Below are 23,412 nucleotides of genomic sequence, written 5' to 3' on the forward strand. Positions count from 1 at the left end.
GGTATAAGTTTATCATCTCATTCATCCATTTTGAAACTATTTTAAGTGTAACCATAACCAGATTTTGTCATTAAATCCTTTCTATTACAAATACTGTGCTTACTAGTTTTTGATTTAGTATTGACTTTGAAGTGCTCCCTATTGCAATACAATATAGTCACATTATAGCAACGCTCTCCCACATATTTTGCTATTGTAACTGCGCTTATCTCCGTCGTTGGTATGAGTTGCAGTGGGTGGAAATAGACAAGAAATGTACAGTTTTCTTCCATCTTTCTGATAACGTTTTTTAGTCTAATGGCAACCCTGTAGATTGAACCATCTACAGGAGTCCACTCTTACAGATGGTGCCGAAACCCGGGATCCCTTGCAGTGAATTTTCTGAAATTTACTTTGATCTGTGTAAGAATGAGGACATTTTTTCACAGTTGATCTTGTGAATGGATTAAAGCTGACCTTCTTTGGGTAAGTCTGTTTTCATTGTTTAATGGTTGAAGGAATTGCATGAAACAGAATTTAGAAGGTTTTAAATAGCTTCAATAGTCCCATTACTGTACAATCAGTGAATATTCAGATAATCTCCTCGGGATGGAAGGGAAAATTTCTAGTGACATATTGTTTGCTTTATGGAGTGAAAAAGTTGAGCCTACCTTGTCTAAACTCAAGAAAGAGTATATTGGAATTAAAAGTTCAGATGATGAAATGTTCAGATATTGGGAATTAAATGGCAGACATCAAAAGAAATCAAAACATGGTGAAATAATTGAGGCGTTAAACTTCATAAGTTGTAAAAGGCTACGTGATGTGACAACACATCTATTTTCAAGTATAGATGCGAAATGTAAAGAAGTGGATTCTAAAAATGAAGAAGCAGAAAAGTCTGAGGCAAAGATTCAAGATCTTCAAACGCAGCTAGATAACTTACTAGCTGAGCAGTTAGTCCTGACTGAAAAGTGTAAAAAGCACAAAGAAACCATTGCAGATCTCAAGGCTAAGCTAAATGCTAAAAAGCGCATGCCTCCCATAATGCTTAACAGCGATGGGATTAAAAAGCATGTTCACTTCATAGATGAGGTGACTTGCTCAAATGAATCTGAAACGTTTAGTTCAGAAAATGCACAAGAAAGTGTGCCTATTTCAGTTCTTAAGCGGGTGCAGCAACAGAATAGCGCAGTGTCGTGTACCAGTACGCATGGTTTGCAAGCATTAGAAGGTCATTATCCTCATACTCCTGGAGAACCTAGCAAACCATCCCATGACAAAGAGAACAGGTTTTGCGGATCCTGTCAGAAAATTGGTCATGGCGATTTAAAATGCTGGTCGCAGGGTCGAGGTCGGCCTCCTCCGTATTTTCTGAAAAATAGGAAATTACTTTCTAAAGGAAAAGATCAGCGCTCATTTGCAGGTAAGACTCTCAGTGAGCTAACTGCGGTGTTCATGCAAGGCCTTCAGCTATTAACTTCACTTGCGAGCGGGCTAGCAGCCTCTTAGCAAGGAGTTTAATTGTAAAACATTCAGATTGCAATGATCCTGTTTGTATTTTCTAATTTGTAATTGTATAACACATTGTGCGCATTTATTACACAGTATGGTTGTTTGTGTTACAAGATACACATAGACTAGTCAAGTTTATTCTTTAAAACACATGATTGCTTTACTGTAAGTGATGAAACACTTAGGATAAAGGCTGTAGATGCTGTGCATTCTAGGCCATGTATCTTGTGTAAATTGGAATAACTTTAATACTGGAATTGTACAGCAATTTCAAGTTGCATGTGTGTCTATGTTGAATTTGTTAGTCTCCGAATTGGAAACTCTGCTATTCCCGATATAGCTGCAGTTAAACCAAGTACAGGAGCACAGAATTGCCATGTGGCTACAGTGTGAATTACAATTGCATTAACCATGAGAATGTTTTCATCACAGCGCAGGATTCAAGAACTCCAAACTTTGCATTTTATCATGCTCCTTAACAAAAACATTGGTGTGAGAGGAATTCTGAGCCAGGTCACATCTCATACTCACATTCACATACTGGCTGCCTGTTTTACAACAGGGCTAAATTTGCATCACAATTGTAAACCTCCTCACCATGTTTGGACATGATTTACACATAGCCACAGCTAAATTCAGTCACATAAATTTGATTTTCAGACAAAGTCAAATCTCCATCTGCCTCACAAAATGTCTTTACATCTAGACTGTATTCCAACTGTGAATTTCTTCAAGTTATTGTTTGTTTTGTTTCTTTCTTTTGATTTACTAAATCAGGTATTATTTGTCTCACCAATTTAAATATCAAAAGGGTATTTCTCATCCTTACCTAGTGAAAAATATTTTATCAGTGTATTGTAAAAATGCATTTGATTTTGAATTTTGTTGATTTTGATTTTGAGTTCTGAGTCTTTGTATTTTGTCCATTTTACAATGTAACAATGGTTTTGGACATTAATTCAATTGAATTTCTGTATTTGGTTACACAATATTTTGCTGATACTCTTAATGAAAGAGGGGTGTAAACCCAACAATGTGATTGTTGTTTTGTTATGATGCAGATTATTTAAATGTTTCTAGAAATAATGTAAGAGCTTGTGAGATCTTTTTATTCTAAACCTTGACCACTTTATTAAGTACATCGATTTAAAGGCTTATTGCCAGAGAATATTTTAATCTGACCATATCAAACTTCTGACCAATGACAAATGCCAATGACCAAATGACAAATGACAAAAGTGTATGCTATTTTGCTGTTTGTTGGGCTATTTGTTACAGATTCCTGCTGCTCGAATTCACCTGCTGTGTTCTGCCTCAGAAAGAGAGACAAGCGTTTGTTCTCATCTTCAGTGACTGTTCTTGAGGTGTGAGGTATTCAATGGACGTTTTGCATATCATTGATCAAAGAGATTGCACCACACCATTTGATGAAGTTCTCAAGCAGGGCTGTAAGGACTGACAGACTGTTTTTCCAACATGCCTGGACGACAAGTCTGAAGATGACATCTACACAACGGAAAGCATGTCTTTGTTGACTGTGTCACCTCTGGACATTTTATGAATGTGGCCAAATGTGCCAAGGGGGGACTGAAAGGATTGAAAATAATCAAAGATATTTGATATTTGATATTTGAAATCCAACAAAGAAATTTGCTTTACTGTTGTCAACACATTTGCTTAACAGAAGGACAAAAGGCAGGCCTGTAGGCCGCAGGGGGTGCCACACCTTTTACAGTGGGGGAAGTTTGGTCAGTTTGAATGTTATGTGTGAGTCTGGTCTGATTGGTCAGTTTGAAAAGAATACATTTGGTTTCAGTCACATGGTCAAGGAATAGATAAAAGCAGATGGAACTATTGCTCTTTCTCTTCTCTTTTCCTCTGGCTCTTGAAGTCATCTGGGCTTCTTGTCTTTGCTCTCTTCTTCTCTCTCCTCCACTCTCTCTCCCCCCCCCCCTCTCTCTCTCTCTCTCTCTCTCTCTATCTCTCAGGTAACATTGTATTCATGCTGTGTACGATTAATGGTATAAGTTTATCATCTCATTCATCCATTTTGAAACTATTTTAAGTGTAACCATAACCAGATTTTGTCATTAAATCCTTTCTATTACAAATACTGTGCTTACTAGTTTTTGATTTAGTATTGACTTTGAAGTGCTCCCTATTGCAATACAATATAGTCACATTATAGCAACGCTCTCCCACATATTTTGCTATTGTAACTGCGCTTATCTCCGTCGTTGGTATGAGTTGCAGTGGGTGGAAATAGACAAGAAATGTACAGTTTTCTTCCATCTTTCTGATAACGTTTTTTAGTCTAATGGCAACCCTGTAGATTGAACCATCTACAGGAGTCCACTCTTACAATATTCACCTTAAAACCAAAATATCTGACTTCCTGTTGGTCGGAGCTAATGACTGTAAATTAGAAAGTTGTCCGGCTCGAAGAGAACAATATATGTACCGAGTTTGGTGACTGAAGATAAAACTAACCCCCCCACTTTTGTCAAAAGGTGGCGCTAGAGAGGCCCTCATCCCCGCCCATTTCTGATGCTTTGCCAATGTGTACTGACTGACATCTCTGATGTGTGTGTTGAGTTTCAAGCAGTTTCAAGCAATTTCAAGCATGCTAAGAGCCTCAAAACAGCCAAAAGATTATTAAACTTTGACACGTTGCCATGGCAACAGTATTTGAAATTTCAGGAATCCATTTCATACATCTCTATCTGTCATGTTTTCACATTATACTGATGAAGTTTGAAGTAAATCGGGTCAAAATAAGATGGTGATTCAAAGCATTTTTGAAAGTGACACACTTCCTGCTGCCAGTTGGTGGCGCTATAACTTTGACTCACAAAAGTCATATCCATGTGATCGGCCTCTTACAACAAACACACAGCTGAAGTTTCATCCAAATCAGTCAATGTTTGCTGACGTTATAACACACTTCCTGTTTCCCTTTTCTCGCCATAAATTCGTTGCTTCGCCACGGCCAAACCATTTGAGATATCAAAAATCCGCTCGCAATTTAGCATCCTGGATATGTTCACTTAATGCTGACCGAGTTTGGCGATGATCGAAACAATGGCCTCGGAGGAGTATATTAAATTCCAGAGCATGGGTTTTCCGAACAACCGATTATAGCTCACTTCCTGTTGGGCTGACGCATAACTATGAGCACGAAAGTTGTTTGGCCCGATGAGGTCTATATGTGTACCGAGTTTCATACATGTACGTGCAAGTGTGTTTGATATATGGACCAAGTTTTCAGACCCCACTTTAGGGGGCGCTGTCGAGCCCCCCTGCCACGCCCGGGTACCAGCTTCAGCCCGGCTCTGATGGCCGCGCATTCCGACGCCCGTGCGAAGTTTCAAGAGTTTTCGAGCATGTTAAGTGCCCCAAAAGTACCCGAGAAGTCGAAAAAAAAAAAAAAAAAAAAAAAACAAAGAATAATCTGAGGAAGAACAATAGGGCTCTGCGCCCTTTGGGCTTGGGCCCTAATAATAAGAAACAGAGGAAGAACAATAGGGCTCTGCGCCCTTTCAGGGCTTGGGCCCTAATAACGACTTTATTCAACAATTTTGTTCTAGCCTGTGTCAGTCTCCTATGCAGTTTATGTTGTAAATAGTGCAGCGCTTTCGAGTTCTATGGCAGCCGAGGCGGTTCACGTGAGCTCCACGACGCATGCGTGTGATGAGGACGCAGGAGCTGCACTGTATTTACAACATAAACAGCGTAGGAGACTGACACATACTTGAACGAAATTGTTGAATAAAGTCGTTATTTTGTTTGTTTTGGTTAGTATTCTCGTGGCTTCATAAAATGAAGGTTGAACCACTGGCGTCACATGGACTATTTTAACACGCAAGACGACTCGTCCAGAGTTTTACATCATCAATCCGTGACACGTTCAGTGACGTGAGCTGCATTTACATGTGGGAGATAAAGAGTTGTACCCTTTAACATGAGTGACATAAATTAGGGCGGACATTAGCTGAACTGGAAATGATTAATTGTGTGTCTGTTTTTATTCGTGTTCAGGTTCAATTTGTGATGTTAATACTCCATTTCATTAAAGGGATAGTTCACCCAAAAATGAAAATTATCCCATGATTTACTCCAACTCAAGCCATCGGACAAGAGTTATATTAAAAAATATAATTGCTCTTCCATGTCAGGGGGTTAATAAAGGCCTTCTGAAGCAAAGCGATGGGTTTTTGTACGAAAATTTTAAATGCATTATACTAAAATAACTAGCTTCCAGCAGACGGCCTACCCAAGTCGACTTACGCCAAAAGAGTAAACCCTGACGAAATGTGCGATGTAGGACGTAGGAGTAGCGTATGCTTTGACGCTTCTCGCAGTTCAAACGAATAGTGCCGGGCAACAAACTCAGGCTCCTCTTCTCTTATATCAAAATACTCCAACATTTCTCTTTAAAAATTCTTATTTAAGACTTCTAATTTGTGACAGGTGTTTTGCTTTGCTCCATCCTCTGCGCTTCCGCGTTCGTCATTATGTCATGCATAGGGGAGTCGAAATTAATTGTTTCTACGATGCATCGCGATACAGACGAGAACGATTCGGTATCGGGTTCAGTAATAGACCATAACCAATTATAATGTACTGATTATTTTCTGACGTCATTTGTCGCATACGTGCTTTGTCAGGGTAGCATAAAATGGCAGAGGGAGGCAAGACGCGAGTGCGAGTAATTAAAAATGCTCCAACTACTTTAAAAGCAGACATCTGGGCACATTTCGGCTTTTATGAACAACCTGGTAAGCACGACCTGGAGAACTCCTGGAAAAATATGATTGTGTGTTGATCATCTGCGACTTTCTTTTGTTTTTTTTGCAGTAGTTTGTGCGTTGGCTTGATGAAGAGATACGCGGCTTCTTGTCTGCGGCGATGTGTGCTGCAGTAACGCTGTCATATTTGGCTATAACATGACATAGCCTATTACACGCTCACAGGTTTATTTTTTTTAGCATTGTTGGGATGAATAAAATTTACATATGTGGTTTCAACAACCAGATGCATTTAGACTTCAGATTTAGCTTTAATGCGCCCAGGCCACCCCTTGAAGTGCCTTTTAGTTCTTACTTTTGTGTATTTGTTCTAAATGCTCCTGTTGTCTTCTGTGCCCAGACTTGAGTTTTGTTTGTTTGATACATTCAAGAAGCATGAGCAGGTCAAATTGAAGGTTCTGTTCATATATCTGACTGTGTATTTATTGACAAAATTGTATACATGAGGATGCAGTGCATTGTCGATGCATATCGAATTGAACTGAATCGACGGCATGATAATCGTAATCGAACCGAGCTGTGAGACAAGTGTAGGTTCACACCCTTAGTCATGCGCCAGGTCAGGGGTTACTCTTTCGCCGTAAAAAGATGCATAGGGCCGTCTGTTGGAAGCTAGTTATTTTAGTTTATAAAGTTTTAAATATGAACATTTTTCTTACACAAATGCATCACTTCACTTCAGAAAGCCTTTATTAACCCACGGGAGTCGTATGGATTACTTTTATGATGGATAGATATACTTTTTTGGGCTTCAAAATCTCAACCCCCATTTACTGCCATGTGTATACATCTGAAAGAAGAAAGTCATACACACCTAGAATAGCTTGAGGGTGAGTAAATCATTGGGGAGTAAATCATAAAAAAGTAGTCCATTCGACTTATGCAATACATTTAAAGTCTTCTGAAGCCATACACTAACTTTGTGTGACCAATTGACCCAAATTTAAGTCGTAATTCACTGATAATCTTCCCCTCTGCCGCAGATCTCAAATCTCATTTTGCATTTGTGTTCAATTCAAAAACAGTCAGTCGTGTCAAGCTTGGCATCATTGTTTAAAGAAAGTCATACAGGTTTGGAACAACATGAAGGTGAGTAAACGACGACAAAATGTTTATGCTTGGGAGCAACAAATATGTCTTCTGAATAAGTCACAGATATTTTAAATTCTAGTGGCAATAACTTACGGTTTGGAAGTCATTCTTAAAGTGAGTCCTGAGCAGTCTTTATGATGATCTAAAATCAAGACAAGATAAATACATTAGTCACATCGCAAGATGCTGCTTTTCATAGCCGTTACAGCCATAATACAACAGTTTTCAACGGGTAGGACTGCTTAAAAGCAGCAGTACTCACACAGTGATTGACGGGAATTTATTTAGGGTGAGTAAATAAATGTATTTACAATAAATTAACAAAAGAGGTGTAATATTCTTTTAACTTATCATACATAGTGACTTTTCTGAACAGCATGTCAAGTTTGGTTGATGGAGCTGTCATTAAAACATGCTGATCTTACAATACTGTTGCTTCAGCACTGGATCTGCTGTGTTGCAGTTTACCTTTGAAATTGTTGATATCACCATAGTGAATTTGCAGCACAAAGTAGTTAATTCTGGTGTCTCCTCCAACTTTAAAGCCAACATCTGAAAAAAATGGTTGCAAGTAAGTTCAGAGGTGCTCTTATTGTTTTTCAGATGAGCCATTTACTCATGATCACTCATACGTTATACTGGCTAAACTCATCAGGCTGTTTTGAGACAGAGAGAAGAGGGAGAAATAATGAAGAGAATGGTGAGCACCTTTGGGTAGTTTGGTTGGAGGAGCATTCCTGGCCCAAGCATACATGATCTTGGCCTGATCCCGACAGGTCCCCAGCTCTTTCCCACAATCCCTGAGCAAAACAACAACAACAACACAAAGTCAGAAAGTATCCTTCCACTTAGCATTGTTATTACTCATTTATCACATCAATTCACAATGGTAACGATATAATTTTCTTATTTATTTATACGCATTAGTAAAAAAAAAAAAAAGGGCAAATGAGAGTTCAAGTAAGAAATTAAGTGAGAAAATGCAAGCAAATAACCCTCCCTCGAACTCCAATGCCATTGGTTGAGCCAATATGACAATTTGTTATTAAGTTTTTAACATCATGTTAGCACCAGGGGTCAGTTCTCCGTACGTGGTACGTCAGTAACTCGGTTAGCTGGATTTGATTGTTGACGATTTGGCATGATCTTGGATTGTTTGGTTCTTCAAAGCTCATCATGGACTTGCTTTCATAGCAACAGGTCCGTAAGCTTAAACCTGCTCGGGAGCAGTTTATTTCATGTAAATAGGATTAGATTGCATCTTTTTAAGCAGCGTTGATACTTAAAATCTGTCCCAGCCACTGCTACTCTATTACAAGAGTTCCTTACTGAACAAGGGGAAATAATAATTTTAAATAATAATAATAATATAAAAATGTATTTGAAAATAATATTTATATAGATCAGTGGCTTGATGCAGTGCATGAGATGCAGATAACTTGGTCTTTCTTGACCCTTAAGAAACTTCAGTAGATAGATATATGTTTTTAGTATATTAATGCTGCCATGTAACAAATCTGCTTCAAAGGTCAAATTAAATTAATTACAACATTTAAAAAAAAGTAAAGCCTGTACAAACACTAAAAATCGTTAATATAAATGATTGGGAAACATCAAACAAACAAACAAAAAAACATTATAATTATAATAAAAAACCATCTTTATCCATTATAATTTATGTCATTTTGGTCGCTTGGCTGTCCCCTTATAAAGGTCCAGAAATTTGCATGAAAATCTTTTTTCGCAGAAAATCTTTTTTAATTATATGATGTCACCACATTGCTGTCTTGATGCCAGCCAATCGCTGCATTGCTGAACGTGGTTTTGAGTATCGATACATCTGCCCTCTTCAGGGAATGTAAGAACAGGCAGTAATCTCAGACAATTTAATCCAGATATTTTAATCCAATCGACAAATTCCTTTGAAGAAGAGAATTAGCCAGAGTTCAGGTATCACGATTAGAAGATCTGGCATCTGTCAAATCATCTCAGATTTATTAAGCAAGGTACGAAGAATAAAAGCTTTTTCTAGCAGTATCATAAAAATTACAATCCAACAGAGTATGTTTAACAGTCAAAGGAACTTAGTGTAAGTAAGAGCCATTATGTGTAAGAGCCAATATGTCAGACTGGTTGATATGTTTAAAGAAAACTATCATCATATTAAATTAAATTAAATTATAGGAAGAAATTATAGGAAATGATACCTTACTTAGGGGTTTAACTGGGCATTTTTACAAATCTCAAATTAGCACAGATCAAATCTAACATCCATAATCTTGTGGGCGGTATACAGAGATGGATTGTTTTTCTTGAAAAAGAAACAAAATATTGTTAGGAAAAAATTACTATAGGTTCTACATTTTCAACTTTCCGTCCAACTTGGGTTCCGATGTACACATTTTACTGAAAACTTCTCATTTCTGCCTGATACAAAAATGTTGACATACAGCATATACAGATATTTTCCCCCACATAAAACGACAAAACAACCCATCGACCCACTCTATTGGGGCTGCACATGACTCATGCTCTCTTTTAATCTAATTTATTTCAAGACATTTGCTGGTTTGGCATAATAATTAGTCTATTTTCATGCTGAGCTTCAAAGCCTGACGTCTAACACTATGAAAGAGTGCAGGCCACGAGAAGCAGCCTGCCCTGCAGTATCTGCATGATGAATGTTTAACAATACATTAAAGGGAAAAGCTATAAGAATATGGAACACTGCAGAGTGAAGCCATTGAAATTAAAATGAGGCAGAGAAGCAGTATATTTTAGCTTAGTATGTATAAAAAAAGACTTTTTTTTCATTGGCACCTCCACCTGTTTGATAGCTTTATTTAGAGTTGCCATGTATTGAGGTTTGTTTATCAGGTGATATTTATTGAGACATTTTAAAGTTCTTTATTTCTAATCACGCAGCCTATGGAAACTGAAGAAAGGATGAGAAGCACCTCCCCTCCCTTCAGGTCATCTCAGATGCTGCTGTTGTCAAGGTGCACATGGTTGCCACAGTAACAGGCAGTTTTATCACTTTTCTCTGTCTTTCCATGAGGAAGTTTCTGTTGCACATATTAGCCAAAGCATTCAGTTTAATTTTGCTAATAATGCAGCAGTGTTACTGTACATTACAGGCCAGAGGAAAGCTCAGATGAGATTTAATGACACATATGCACAACTTGTTTTTTGAAAATCATATGACTAGTACACTGAAAGCATTCTCTTCTTTTAAGTTTGCATTTGAGGTAATGAAAAATCCATATTTCTACACAGAGGTAAGGCTGTAATGCAAACGTGCTGGTACAGAGGCTAATGCAATTAAAATAGTAATGTTTCTAGCACCACCAAATAGAAATGTAAGAATATGAATTGTTTCCCAAACACTCCCAGCGCCCCACACACACTGGTCACAAGACAAAAAGACTGTAATCCTGCCTTTAACCCACTTCAGGTTGAATCAGAAGTCAACATGTCAAACGCTCTTGAGATCAATGTTTTGAAAGTGCCTCAAGGCCACAGTGTTTACAATCTTCAGGAACTCAATGCCAGTGGATTATTTATAGTTGACAATGTACTTAAAACAGGGAGATAAGTTTAGTGTTTTTAACAGGAAATAAATGAAACCCTTCATCTTTAACTGTACTTACAGTTTCTGCAATTGTTGAAATTATTCAAAAGAATTAAAATATGGATAAGCTTGCCAAGATTTTAATGTTTTTGAAAGGCTGCATTTATTTATTTAATTAAACAGTATTATTGTGAAGTATTAGTACAATTTAAAATAACTGTTTTTAATGTTAATATATAATAAGATGTAATGATCAAATATGAATTTTCAGCATCATTTCTCCAGTCTTCAGTGTCACACAATCCTTCAGAAATCATTCTAATATGATGATTTGCTGCTCAAGAAACAATTATTATTATCATGGAAACCAGTTATTTTTGTGGAAATCATTTTTTCAGGATTCTTTGACGAATAGAAAGTTCAGCATTTAGCTGTAATAGAAAATGTTCTGTATCAATGTTAAGTCCATACTGTCACTTTTGATCAATTGAATGTCTCCTTGCTTACTAAAAGTATTCATTTCTTTTGAAAAAAAAAAAAAAAAAAAAAAAAAAAAGATCTTTTCAACAGTAGTGATACTCATCTCAACCAGACAATGTTTTTATAGAGCCACTTACAGTTGTGTCTGCAAATTAAGCTGGGACAAAATAAAGTGTGATATCATCAAATAAAAAAAATGAGGTGTCAGATGTGACTCACCAGTATCCTTGAGTGGCATAAGGAGTTTTGCAGCCATATAAAATCATGTGGTGGGCTGTGTCCATACTGGCATGAGGAACAAAGTCCACTGAGAAAATAAATGTTTTTTAAAGTCAGTAATGAAGATGATACGGTGAGCATCTTGAAAGAAAATCAAATGTATCTTGATAAATCAGCGTCATAGCATTTCTGCACACAAACAACTACTGTAAAGTCAGCTCTCTTTAAAAGAGATCTCATTTGAAAAGCTGGCAGAAGCTATATGACCTCTAAATCAAACACAGAGAACTGTAACAAAATCTGGTGGATTTACTGAATCAATTTTCACTCAGAAACTGCTAGTACATTTCACAAATAATTACAAAGAAATGGCAAGTAACAGTTAATTAAACATACAATTTTGAAGTAGAAAGACTGAAATAGTATTTTCTGGTTTATTTTAACTTTTTTTAAAAAATAGGTTTGCATGAAACCTCTGCGAAGAGTTTGAAAGGGTGACTGCTGTTTGCTTGGCATAAACCACAATGAACATCAATATGCTATACTAAAAGTGATTGATATCTTCAGGAAAGGCCTCTCTCTCTCTCTCTCTCTCTCTCTCTCTCTCTCTCTCTCTCTCTATTGTGGTTATGAATAATAGATGGGATGTTTGATTGATGGCAATAGCAAGACAGACATAATGCATCTCTCAAAAGTCTGGGTGGACGTGCGTTCTCTAAAGACCACCACAATGTAACACAACACACTAATGGACAGATTCAAAACAAGTCAGTTCCACACAACCGGTCAACAATTACAGTGAATTAATTTTCGCGATCCCTCAACTTGCTTCATTTCAAGATGGATATCGTTGAATGTAATGATAACATGCAGTTTAATAAGTGAGATGTTGATTCAGTAACTGAACGATTAATCTGATTTATTCAAACCAGTAACTCCTGATTTTGGGTGTCTTTTCTGAATGATTTATCAAAAGCACTGGCTCAGATGAGCTTTTTAAAATGAATCGGACTACACCACTTGCGCTGTGTGTGTTTGTTTTTGCTTGCAGCTGACATGGACAGGACAGTTTTATAGAACTTTTTATACATTGTCTTGCTATCTCATCACATTCAATTCAGACTGCAATCTCACATTCACAAATATGATTACATTTGCCACAGCGATAGAGATTCAGAACTGCAGGAAAGACTGGCGCCTAGGCTGGCGACAGAAACAATACTGAAAATCCTCTACTGGTTTAATCGCTTCACCTACTACAATTATTAATATGTTACAAAAGTATTCATATAAAGAATATCAAATAATCTCAAAAGCCTGAATTAACCATCACCACCCATACAGTAAATGATCAACTGTACAAGACAACCAAAGGTCTTCAATGTGCACTAATTTTAATGGCAGTGAGTGTTGAGGTTGAATTGTGGAACACAAACAGCACAACGAACACAAACAGCCTGCCATTAGTCATCGGTCACGGCCGCTCAGTATGGGATTCACTGGCCTGGATGACTTGTGTAAAGATCTGCTTAAGCACACAGCAGGACACAGAGACTCTGATACAGTGAGTCTCATCTGAAAATTAAACTGGAGCGACTGGCCTCAACAAGATTATATCTTTAAAGCCTGACCAGATTAAACATTCACGTCATCATCAGGATCACAGGCAGCAAATAACATTCAATCATATGAATTCAGGTTGGTAGCCACTCCTTGTCCAAACAATCCAGCGCATATGCACTCATAAAAATAATGGTGGCAGGTTTCATTCATTGTGTACTTAAGAACTCATGACTTCCTTCAGTTCAGTCTCAAGTCTGGTCTATTTGTAGATGGTTCATGTGGTGAGTCATAGTTCTTGTTCGATCGTATTTTGGCTTTGTTTGGATGTTCACATCTGGATCTAAAACTGTTGATCATCTACTCACCTATGTAGGCCTCCTGTGACGTGGGGACAGGAACAGCCATACAGTAGTAGCTGTCAGACTGTTAAGAAACAAACAAATATTAGACAGATTCTATCATACATACGCATATTCATTGCTGACCATGTATACAAAATGCATTGGGGTTCTGGGTCATTGATGCACCTGTTGAGTGAAAATATGAAATCCTCCAGAAATAAGATATCTTGATTTTGATGTTATAGTAAATATAATTTAGGAAATATCATATACTCATGTCCCATTGTATTTTAGCAATATCTACAGTGTGAGTCTCAAATAAATTTTAGATGCAGCCATACTCATCTGACCATACAACCATATAGCTTATTGTAAACTATATACTGCCTACTATTTAACACAACATGCAATAATTGTTATCACATAACTTCATTACATTGTATGTGTTATTACCTGAATGGTCAAACTATTATTTTTTGCAACAATTCTAACGTTAGAAAAAGTTTTTATTTACATGATGCATATTTTTTTCCAATTGTGGAACAAGATTTGGGTGAACTACTATTGCATTATTTTAACAAACTAGCATTCTCACATCAATTTTGTTAAAGACTCAAGGTGAAAATCAAGTTTTTAATGTTGTTGTTTATATGTCTATGTTGAAGCAAGGATGTAGCTACATTTAAGTTATTTTAAGGCAATGTTTAAATGCCATTTTGGTGATCAAAGATGAGGTTTAAGGGATAGAATTATTGACTACAAGGGGGCTTTCATTTTCCCATTTCTAGTTTATATGTTTATATACATACACACGCACATTTATAGGCCATTCCAAAGCTTTAATATTCTTGTTTTTCAAACATTCCGAGATAGTGTTACAAGCAACCCTGTCTCGTGTTCTTTATTTAGAAAAAGCCTCTCTTTCTCCAGATCAGTGCACTCGGCACCATCAGCCATACAAAATTAGCTTAAATCTGAAGCAATGAGTACAGCTCTTCATTCTTTTTAAAGTGCAAGGAGATACAGTCCTAGCCATGCAGAAAAAAACTGTTAATACAAGACATAATGAACACTCTGGAGGATTTAAAGATCAAATGCAACATAACAAATGTGCCTTTTGGGAAAATACTTGTCTGATTTTTAACGGTTCATGATGTTCATGAGATTTTAACAGAGGTGTTTGTGTTGCACATCAGAAGACAATAGCTGAGTTCCATTAGACAGGGTCCCTATGCAGTGTTCACTGCTCCCTACTCCCTGAGCACGGTATATCAGTTGAAGAAAGGCAACGACGGGGTCAAGTAGATTATGATACAAGATAAATAATTTACTTGCAATTTCCTTTTTCAAATTGATATTCAATTATACTATGCCAATGTAACAGTCATTGCCATAACCATTCATAAATACTCTAGTTTGTATAATAATAATATTTATGAATATTCAAATGCATACGTAAACGCAACAAAGTGTACTTATTTACACTGTTAAAGAGTTGGATTCTCATGCTAAACATGGCCAAAATTTTAAAAACCAAGTTGGACGTATGACAGAGTATTTCTGTGCCAATACAAAAAAAAGCATTGATAAAGTATCGGAACGTTTTTTTCCCCAGAGTATGGCCCTGTATTACATCATAAAGGGGCGGAATTGCTTGTATGGGCACTTCTCCCGGATGAGCGCGTGCGTACATCAACAAGCTTCGTTCTGTAAAGAAATCTTACCTCTGTTGGAATCACTCCTGGTATGCGAATATCAAGTGAAAAATTGTATGGATTGGACAGGACAAAAGGCTGCCTGGTCCTCGAGCAGTCATTGGGGTCTAACCAGGCATTTTCCTGAAACCTATCAACAAAAAAAAAACGTGAATGTGGATTGCTATGTGGTTGCTAGGGACCTTGATCAGCGGCAGCGCCAACGCAGATCTGAATGTTCCAGTGTGATTGTGTCAAAGGTTTGATAGACACAGACGAATCGTTGTAATTCAGGAATAAGACCGTGTGGGTGTTTAAATCGAGATTGCCATCTTTTATCGATTAATCGTGCAGCTCTAATGTTATAAAAATTTGGATATTTTAAAAATGTATATATAACTATATTGTGATATACAGAATACTAATCAATAAATAAAATTACTCATATCCTGATATAAGACTCTGGTCATATCGCCCACCCCTAACTCTATTAAATACAGAGAAACAGTCATAGATCTGTATGGTGTTACTTTAAGGTAAATAAAAAGTTACATGTACCGGTATTTACTATAGCAACTACAGTGAATTATGCATACCTACAAGAAACTAAATGATTGAAGAAGTCCTACACAAGTCACCGGAGAAGTCTGTCGTTTTTCACAGATTTTGATGAAACATTACAGGGTCAAAACATGAAAAATTAATTGATGGAATGTTCACATTAAGATCTATAACATGCATTTCGAAATTCAATTCGTTTTTTATTTCATGCTGACTTAAAGGAAATGAATTGCCTCACCTTTTGAACCTGTACATGGGGTTTTGGATGTTGCGGCTGTGGCACTGAAAGATGAGCGCAAACACGAATATGCCGCACCCCAGCATGCCCATCTCTGACCGGACGGAAGAACGAGCAACAATAGAACTGAAAGTAAGCCGATGCGTTTTCCGCGTCAATCCTGCCCTACCGCCATAAGCAACGGCAACACTCAGCGACTGCGGGCTGCTCCGGTTCTCCTACTCCTCTGATTCTCTCTTTCTGCCCTCCTCACTTGCTCAATCTCTTCAAAAAAGTGCCATAAAAACAGTCTACGTCTCAGTCGCCTCCACTCTGAATAAAACAAGGGCTGTCCAGATACAGTATGACACCACCAAAGGAGATGAAAAAGAAGAGAGGAAAGGCTTTCTGGTCCTCAGGCTGGGCAGAGCATATCACAAATGCAACATCAGGCTTCCGTCACGACCTGCAAAAATAGCAGACAAAAAAAAAATAAGAGAATAGATAAAATACTTATTTTAAAAAATATATACTGCAGCACTTTTAGAATAATCAGTAAGATCGATTTTTACATCCCCTACCAACATTCATAAAATATACATGTATGCGGAAGAGAGACAGCAGGAATGGGTGGAGAGAGGAGAAGTGAGAGAGCACACAATAATCTAATCAAAGAGGATTCCCATAACAATACTCTCGGCTCGCTCCCTAGGAGACACAGGAAGTGAAGGGGCCTCAGCAGTGCATAGTGACTGGAGATGTCACTTTAGTGCACTATACTGAATATCTCTACTGCAAGTTCTCAGTTTGATTAAGAAGTACTCAGAGGTATTCTCTGCGAGACGTCAATGACCAGGGCTGAGCCACTGGGAATTACGGGAGTGCATTTTCAACATGTCGTGTGTTTATCCTGAGAGCACATCACAATATGTCCACATTCAGAGTCAAAGGAATGCCAAACAGACGCTGCCACGCTAATCGTGACTGATATCATTTTTGTAATGGCAGATGTCTCATGATGATGAGGAGAATCATAACCAAAGAAAGATAAATAAAGCAAACATCAGAAAAAAAAACGAGCAGACGGGGAAGAACTGGAAGGCTTTCAGAAATGGGCTTACAGTCTTTCAATGTAAGCTGAACTAATCGCTGAAATAATCCTCTTGACACACGCTGTTGGAAATTAACATATTGACAAGGAGCTGCTTAGTCTTTCTGGGGCATATGATAGTAATTATAAATGTGCACCTAAATAGACACAGCAAATTCAGATTCCTTCCCTTGGATATTCTGAGGAATAAATTGACAGATGTTGACAAATGTCAAAATGTTCTAATAATAAAGCTCTGTACAAGTCATTAACAAATTAATGTACATTAAGTAAATTATATAACATTTAATCTATTCTCTTTGGTGACATGCTAAATTAATTGAATACCTGTATGTCCAGTTTATTGTGAAAATTGTATTTACTTTATTATTGCCATTTTTCACATCACTATATAAATTGAATACCTGAAAATAGAATTTACTTTTTGAAACAGAAACAATAAAGCACAAAAGGCTGTGCTATATTGTGAATATATTCGCAGCTGAAGTGTGGTCCAACAGAGGAATTTAGCAAAAGTTAGTCTGTTCCACCATGTTTAAATCCACTTTTAAATTCTCCAGATGAGGATTGTACACCAATTGGGAGGATGTTTTTTCCTTCTTCTTTCATTATTGAATGTTGAGGTTTGATTGATTATTGTAAACCCTACTTTAGGCATCTGTTTTACGTAAGCTCATTAGCCTCCACACAGGCTGTTCACACACACTCTTATACAGTCCCATACACAGCACCTTGCATACAGTGTTCATGTTGGGACAGTATGAACGAGTAACCGATGTCAATCCCCTTTCTTGCTGCTTTTATCACCTGACCAAAGTAACTATCAAGGATGGAGACATCCATAACACTGCAAAGTCTTTCCACAGTGTTGACACAACAAGAGTTCAATTAAGATACAAGTTAATTCACCAAATCTTAAGTCATCGACAGCAGCTTTTGTATATATACTTGCATCAATTTATACTTGTGTGTCAGACCTACACACAACCGTATGCTGCCCGTCATGTATGCTCAGTGTAGCTACAGCAGTTATGGTACAGTCTTATAAATTACACGATTATAGCTGAATTAAGAATTGTGGGTTTTTTTTAAATGTATTTTATTGATTTGCAAAACACCTGAACATTAGGCTACTAAACAAAATAACAGGGCTTCTGACAAAATGTTTTTGGTTAATTAAAATACACAAGAAGTAGGAAGTATGTGAATCAAAATATGGAGATATGTATGGAAATTAAAAATATAAAAGTTTACATAAAACATTTAGGTAGTATGCTAGACCACACTTGTTATTGGAAAAGACAATTAAAACATTACTTATATGACAATTTTATTTTAAACTTATTACATTCAAATATGTATTCATCTGAATACATTCATTAACAAATAACAAATTGGTTGAATGAATGATTCAATGACTGGTGTGTTCCAATTCACACACTCATACCCTCTCTATCTCCAACCATAGTTATTCTTGTAAAGAGGGAATTATTCTATTAAAGTTGGGATGTCAAAGACATTAAATTCTAGGGATGCACCGAAATGAAAATTCTTGGCCGAAACCGAAAACCGAAAAAGAGGAAACCAAGGCCGAAAGCCGAAAACCGAAACACCGAAATAAATTATGCCAAATATTAGTACCATAGCATTTATGGCTATGACTGTGTACCTACTTACTAAAATCAAGGCATTGCAATTGCATACATTAATATTAACGTTTCAAAGAATAAATCAATTACAAATTATGCCAATATTTATTTAGCACATTGCAACAATGCACAGTATAAAATAAAATTCAAACTAAAATGTTTAACTTGACCCCACTCATTTGTACATTAAATAATAATGTAGAGGCCTACAGAAAGGTTTTTAAATTAAATGTTCTCTCATAAAAACAAAGTGCATTTAGGTCTAGTGCATTTAAAAATTTTCTCTGTAGGACAACTACAAGAAAGTGCATTCAGAACAAGTGCAACTGCTTAAAGATAAAACTATTTTCTCTGTAGGCCTTTAACATAATAGTGTATCAAAGCAAAGACTGCCATAGCCCATATGTTAACTGTATAATAGGGGTGTAGCGGTACACAAAACTGACGGTTCGGTACAGCAGTTTTACAAAATGGCTTTTTATTTATTTTTATTGGTTAACTGAAAAAAAAAAAGTCTGTCCTTAAATGAATTAAATTATAACTAAAAGTTTATTGAATATATTGCTCTAAACTATATAGGGAGCCCTTACTTGCACATTAATATTAAAGGTTAAAAACAGAGCCCTCAACACTCAAATAACATCGTACACAAACATGTACACTTCACATAAGGCAGTTTTTGCAATAACTTCTAAATCTAATTATAAAATAGTTTTTTATCCAATTCGTTGTTGAAATATAATCATTTATACACAGTGTCTGTCATTTTATTTAAACATACATGAAATAATCAAGACATCATTAACAGGTTAAGTAGAATATAATGAATATAATGGCTAATATAGGTCATATATTTAGTGAAAGAGTTGATTTTTCTAGTGAAATAACAGCTGTGGACACTGAGGTGCCTGAGGTAAATGATGCTACATGACTGTTTAGTTTATAGCAGTTATTGAGGGTCTTTCTGCCGTTGAAACACTGACTGAGCGATTACACCACATATGATACGTGACAGTAAGTTGTAATGTATCCTCAACACACCTTAGATGTTCATTCATGTTTATTCTTAAGGAAGAGATGATCGATCGCGCTCACAGATGATCGCGTTCACGCGCGCGCGCTGCCGCCAGATTGAAGTGTGTTCCGCGCTTAAAACATGCCCACTGTTAAAGATTGCGTTCGGTTTCACTGTGAAGTCTGGTCCTCTTCTCATCATGAGCTCTTCTCAACATGAGCTCTTCTCAACATGAGCTCTCGCTGTCAGTGCCTGTGCGTGGAGCAGACGTGGGTGTTTCTCAGATATACTGAAATACGTCCACACCGCAGACATGTTGCTTCAGACAAGCACGTGCAGGTCGCGGTTTCTGTTTGCGTCATCACAACATTTCGGCCATGTTGTTTCGGTGATAAAAGTCTTTCGGCCGAAAACCGAAAATGCACTTTTGGGGCATTTTCGGCCGAAAATTTTCGGTGGCCGAATATTCGGTGCATCCCTATTAAATTCCCCAGCATAAACGTTGATAGTTGTCCTTTATCCCTCACCTCAAGGATGTATTTACTTTTTGTTAAATTAAAATGCATGAATTTACCTCTGCAGCAATAAAGAAGTAATTCAAATAAGGTTGTAGTGGATCTCTCATGCTGTTCATTATAATACTAAAAAGAGTAACTGGAACCACCTTAATGCACTCCTAGCTTCTGTCTTGTAAGTCAGAGAAGGGTATTACCTACCCTGGCTATAAAAAGTTTGTTTGATAAGTTGTCAATAAAAGCAGGCAGCTGTCTGTCGTCTAAATCCTTCTAAAGTTAATGGAAATTCTTTACAAAACAATGTACTTGTATCAAGTTGTATCAGACGCATTCTCTAAATCAAAGAAACGCAATTGCATGATCCTATATCCTTTGAGTATCCACATAGAGCATTGCATAAACACTTTGTCAAGGAAGGCTATGAGACACAAATAGTTCATTGAACCTTCCCTGCTTTTGAATATGAATGATTTCCACTGCTTTCCAAGAAATTATTTAAAAGCAAGTACAAGAGAGTATGAGGTAATTTTTTTCAAAACTGATTGTGGATGTTGTCCCACAGCCATATCATGTGATCTGTTTATGGCCCGGCCATGATAAAATGTTGGTTATAAACGATTATACGAAAACAAAAATAATACCCTTCCTTTCTTCTACAGCCTGAATTGCTCAAAAAGCCCATTTGCAAACATATTAGCATTTCTTGTTTTTTAGTTAATTTTTAATTTAATATGCTAAATTTGAGAACCCATCATACCACAAATCAGCCAACCTTAACTGAAGTCTTTGATGAAATGCAAGCCTCATTAACTCATACTCTGTGCTTTTTTGTTATTTTAATGAGGTTCCTAGATGTTCTGAAGAAAGACCTTCCTGCCTTTTCTGCTTTTTTTTCCCAGTTGTCTTTGAACTATGCCAGATGGTATTTGGTGATATTTGTGGAATAGTATAATTTTATATGGACTATAAATACTAAATATCTCTCATAAGTTAACACAGGACTGAAAAAGGGTATAAGTTTGTTTTTTAGGCCCTTCTCCACTTCCTTTAAGAATTAGAATACGTAAGTAGAAAATGGTCACTTGCACTCAAACTCTACATTAAGCTACTATACATTATTTAAGCCTATTCTATTTAAGCCACTGATATATGAACTGTATCAGTGCTGTGAGAAAAGAGAAACAGGTCAGCATAAAAATACATTAGCATATTAAATTTCAGCCGTCACAGATTGACCCCATCTTCCATTTTATAATATCAAAACAGAAGCTGTAAATCGGAAAGCGCATACTCTATTGTGCATTCACTAGGTATGAATCATCTCACACGCGCAAGTCTGCACGTCATCCAGCACCTGTTATGAAATGTAAAACTTACAGCCTGCAATCTCAAATGACGGAAAAGAACGCCCCTGTAATCCAAGGAAACATCTACTTGATGCTACCATGATGCTTTTTACTTTCAGAGAAATCTGTCCCAATTTCCCAAATAGTCATAATTTTTTGATGAGGATGTATCATGGACGGCGGGAGACAAGTACCACTCTGAGAAACAAACAGCCATCTAATGATCCCCTGTGCCTTCTCAAGCATACACACTATTGATCATCCTGCAAATATCAATCTGCCACACGGAAGAGTCTCTCAGAAGTCACAGTAAATTATCACTGACGCAATAAATCTACTCAAACAACCGCACTATTTATAGAGCTCTTGTCACGAAGCATTCTCTCTGCCAAGACTTGCATTAAACGCACTGTCACAGAGGGAACAATAGAGTCCATGAGAAGGAGAAAAGACAAAAAATCATAACAGACTGCCTACCTCACTTGCTCGTCTCATTAAGATCTGAATCACGACAGAAATGAGAGAGAACTCGAGATGCTTCAGTGCAGCCTGACTCATTGAGAGAGAGAGAGATAGGGAGAGAAAGAGAGAGAGACAGTCTAGCATGCTGGTTGACATCATCATCATCACACCCAAGACCTGAGAAGGTAACTATGGTAACCGCTGCACACCCACAGGCATTCACCATCAGTTACCATAGTAACCGTCCCCATGAGTCTCTCTCTCCACATTGATCCATCAGTGTTTAAGCAGCCGTTATCTCTCATACACACTGTGACAACACAGTGGCTACGCCCACGCAGTCAGTGTTGGAGACTAAAAACTGTAAGAAACCACAAACTGCTGATTTATCATGCTTGATTAAATGAGTAAAAACCTTATAATTTAGGTTTATTGCTGAAATTCATACATGCACAAATATATAAATAGTATAATTTTGGGAGTATGACTACATCACTGACGTTGCTTCATGGGAGTGGGTGGTTGCCAAGCTCTTTTGACGCAGTATCCGTAGCCATAGTAACAGCAGCTCTGGTGGAGCCCTTTTCAGAATTCATGGGTAATGTAGTTCTTCACTGGGAATTTGGTTATTGCCTTTTTTAAAGAAGTTAAAATCACTCTGACTTATGGCATAGGCATTAATCATCACTTAGGACTTCTTGTTGAAAGGTATGCAAAACAATTCAATTTGCAAGCGCTTTATTTTAAAGTGGCATACAGCCATGTATAAATATTCATGTATTTAAATTCAGAGCAATCCAGATTTACAGGCTTGTATTATAGTGTTTGTTGTATGTCATTTTTCCTAAAATCCCAGATATATGCTATAGAGCCATTTGATTCATTTCATTACAGTCTCTTCGCTGTACAACATCCAATAAGGTAAGAACAGTGTTGGGAAGGTTACTTTGGAAAGTAACAATAGGTTACAGATTACAAGTTACCATATTTAACATGTAATAAGTGGTGTAACTATTTCAATTACTTTATTAAATTAATGTAACTGATTACACTGGATTACTTTTCTAAATTTCTAACAAATGTTTTCAACTGTTAATCGTTTTCAAACATTTAAACCAGGCAGGGTTAACCTCTAAAAAAACAGCTAGTCATATTTAATAATATTTAAGAGAAAACACACAATTTTAGATCATTATACTATCAAAGTATATTAAAGTGCTCTCAAAGTTTATTAAAATTTGTATTTAGATTTATCGGCCAATATATCGGTTATC

The 23,412-nt window shown here is 36.9% G+C and overlaps 1 protein-coding gene across 8 annotated transcripts in view; it reads right to left on the bottom strand.

Annotated features, from left to right (window-relative positions):
• Positions 1-23,412, bottom strand: part of pam (peptidylglycine alpha-amidating monooxygenase) — a 76,054-nt gene that overhangs the window by 47,312 nt on the left and 5,330 nt on the right. For 4 of the 8 annotated variants that reach the window (XM_079804757.1, XM_079804753.1, XM_079804756.1 and 1 more), the window contains exons 2-8: positions 16,062-16,506; positions 15,293-15,413; positions 13,593-13,650; positions 11,665-11,752; positions 8,103-8,194; positions 7,863-7,946; positions 7,488-7,536 (exon numbers count right to left, since the gene is read on the bottom strand). In XM_079804757.1, the coding sequence (XP_079660883.1) occupies positions 7,488-7,536; positions 7,863-7,946; positions 8,103-8,194; positions 11,665-11,752; positions 13,593-13,650; positions 15,293-15,413; positions 16,062-16,153 (584 nt within the window). In that variant the 5' untranslated portion in view covers positions 16,154-16,506. Of the gene's footprint in view, positions 1-7,487; positions 7,537-7,862; positions 7,947-8,102; positions 8,195-11,664; positions 11,753-13,592; positions 13,651-15,292; positions 15,414-16,061; positions 16,507-16,621; positions 16,906-22,153; positions 22,459-23,412 lie in introns of those variants that run through there. The other 4 variants (XM_079804758.1, XM_079804754.1, XM_079804759.1 and 1 more) reach the window with 4 other exon arrangements.

Source organism: Gobio gobio (assembly GCF_949357685.1).
Source record: "Gobio gobio genome assembly, chromosome: 22".
NCBI lineage: Eukaryota > Metazoa > Chordata > Actinopteri > Cypriniformes > Gobionidae > Gobio > Gobio gobio.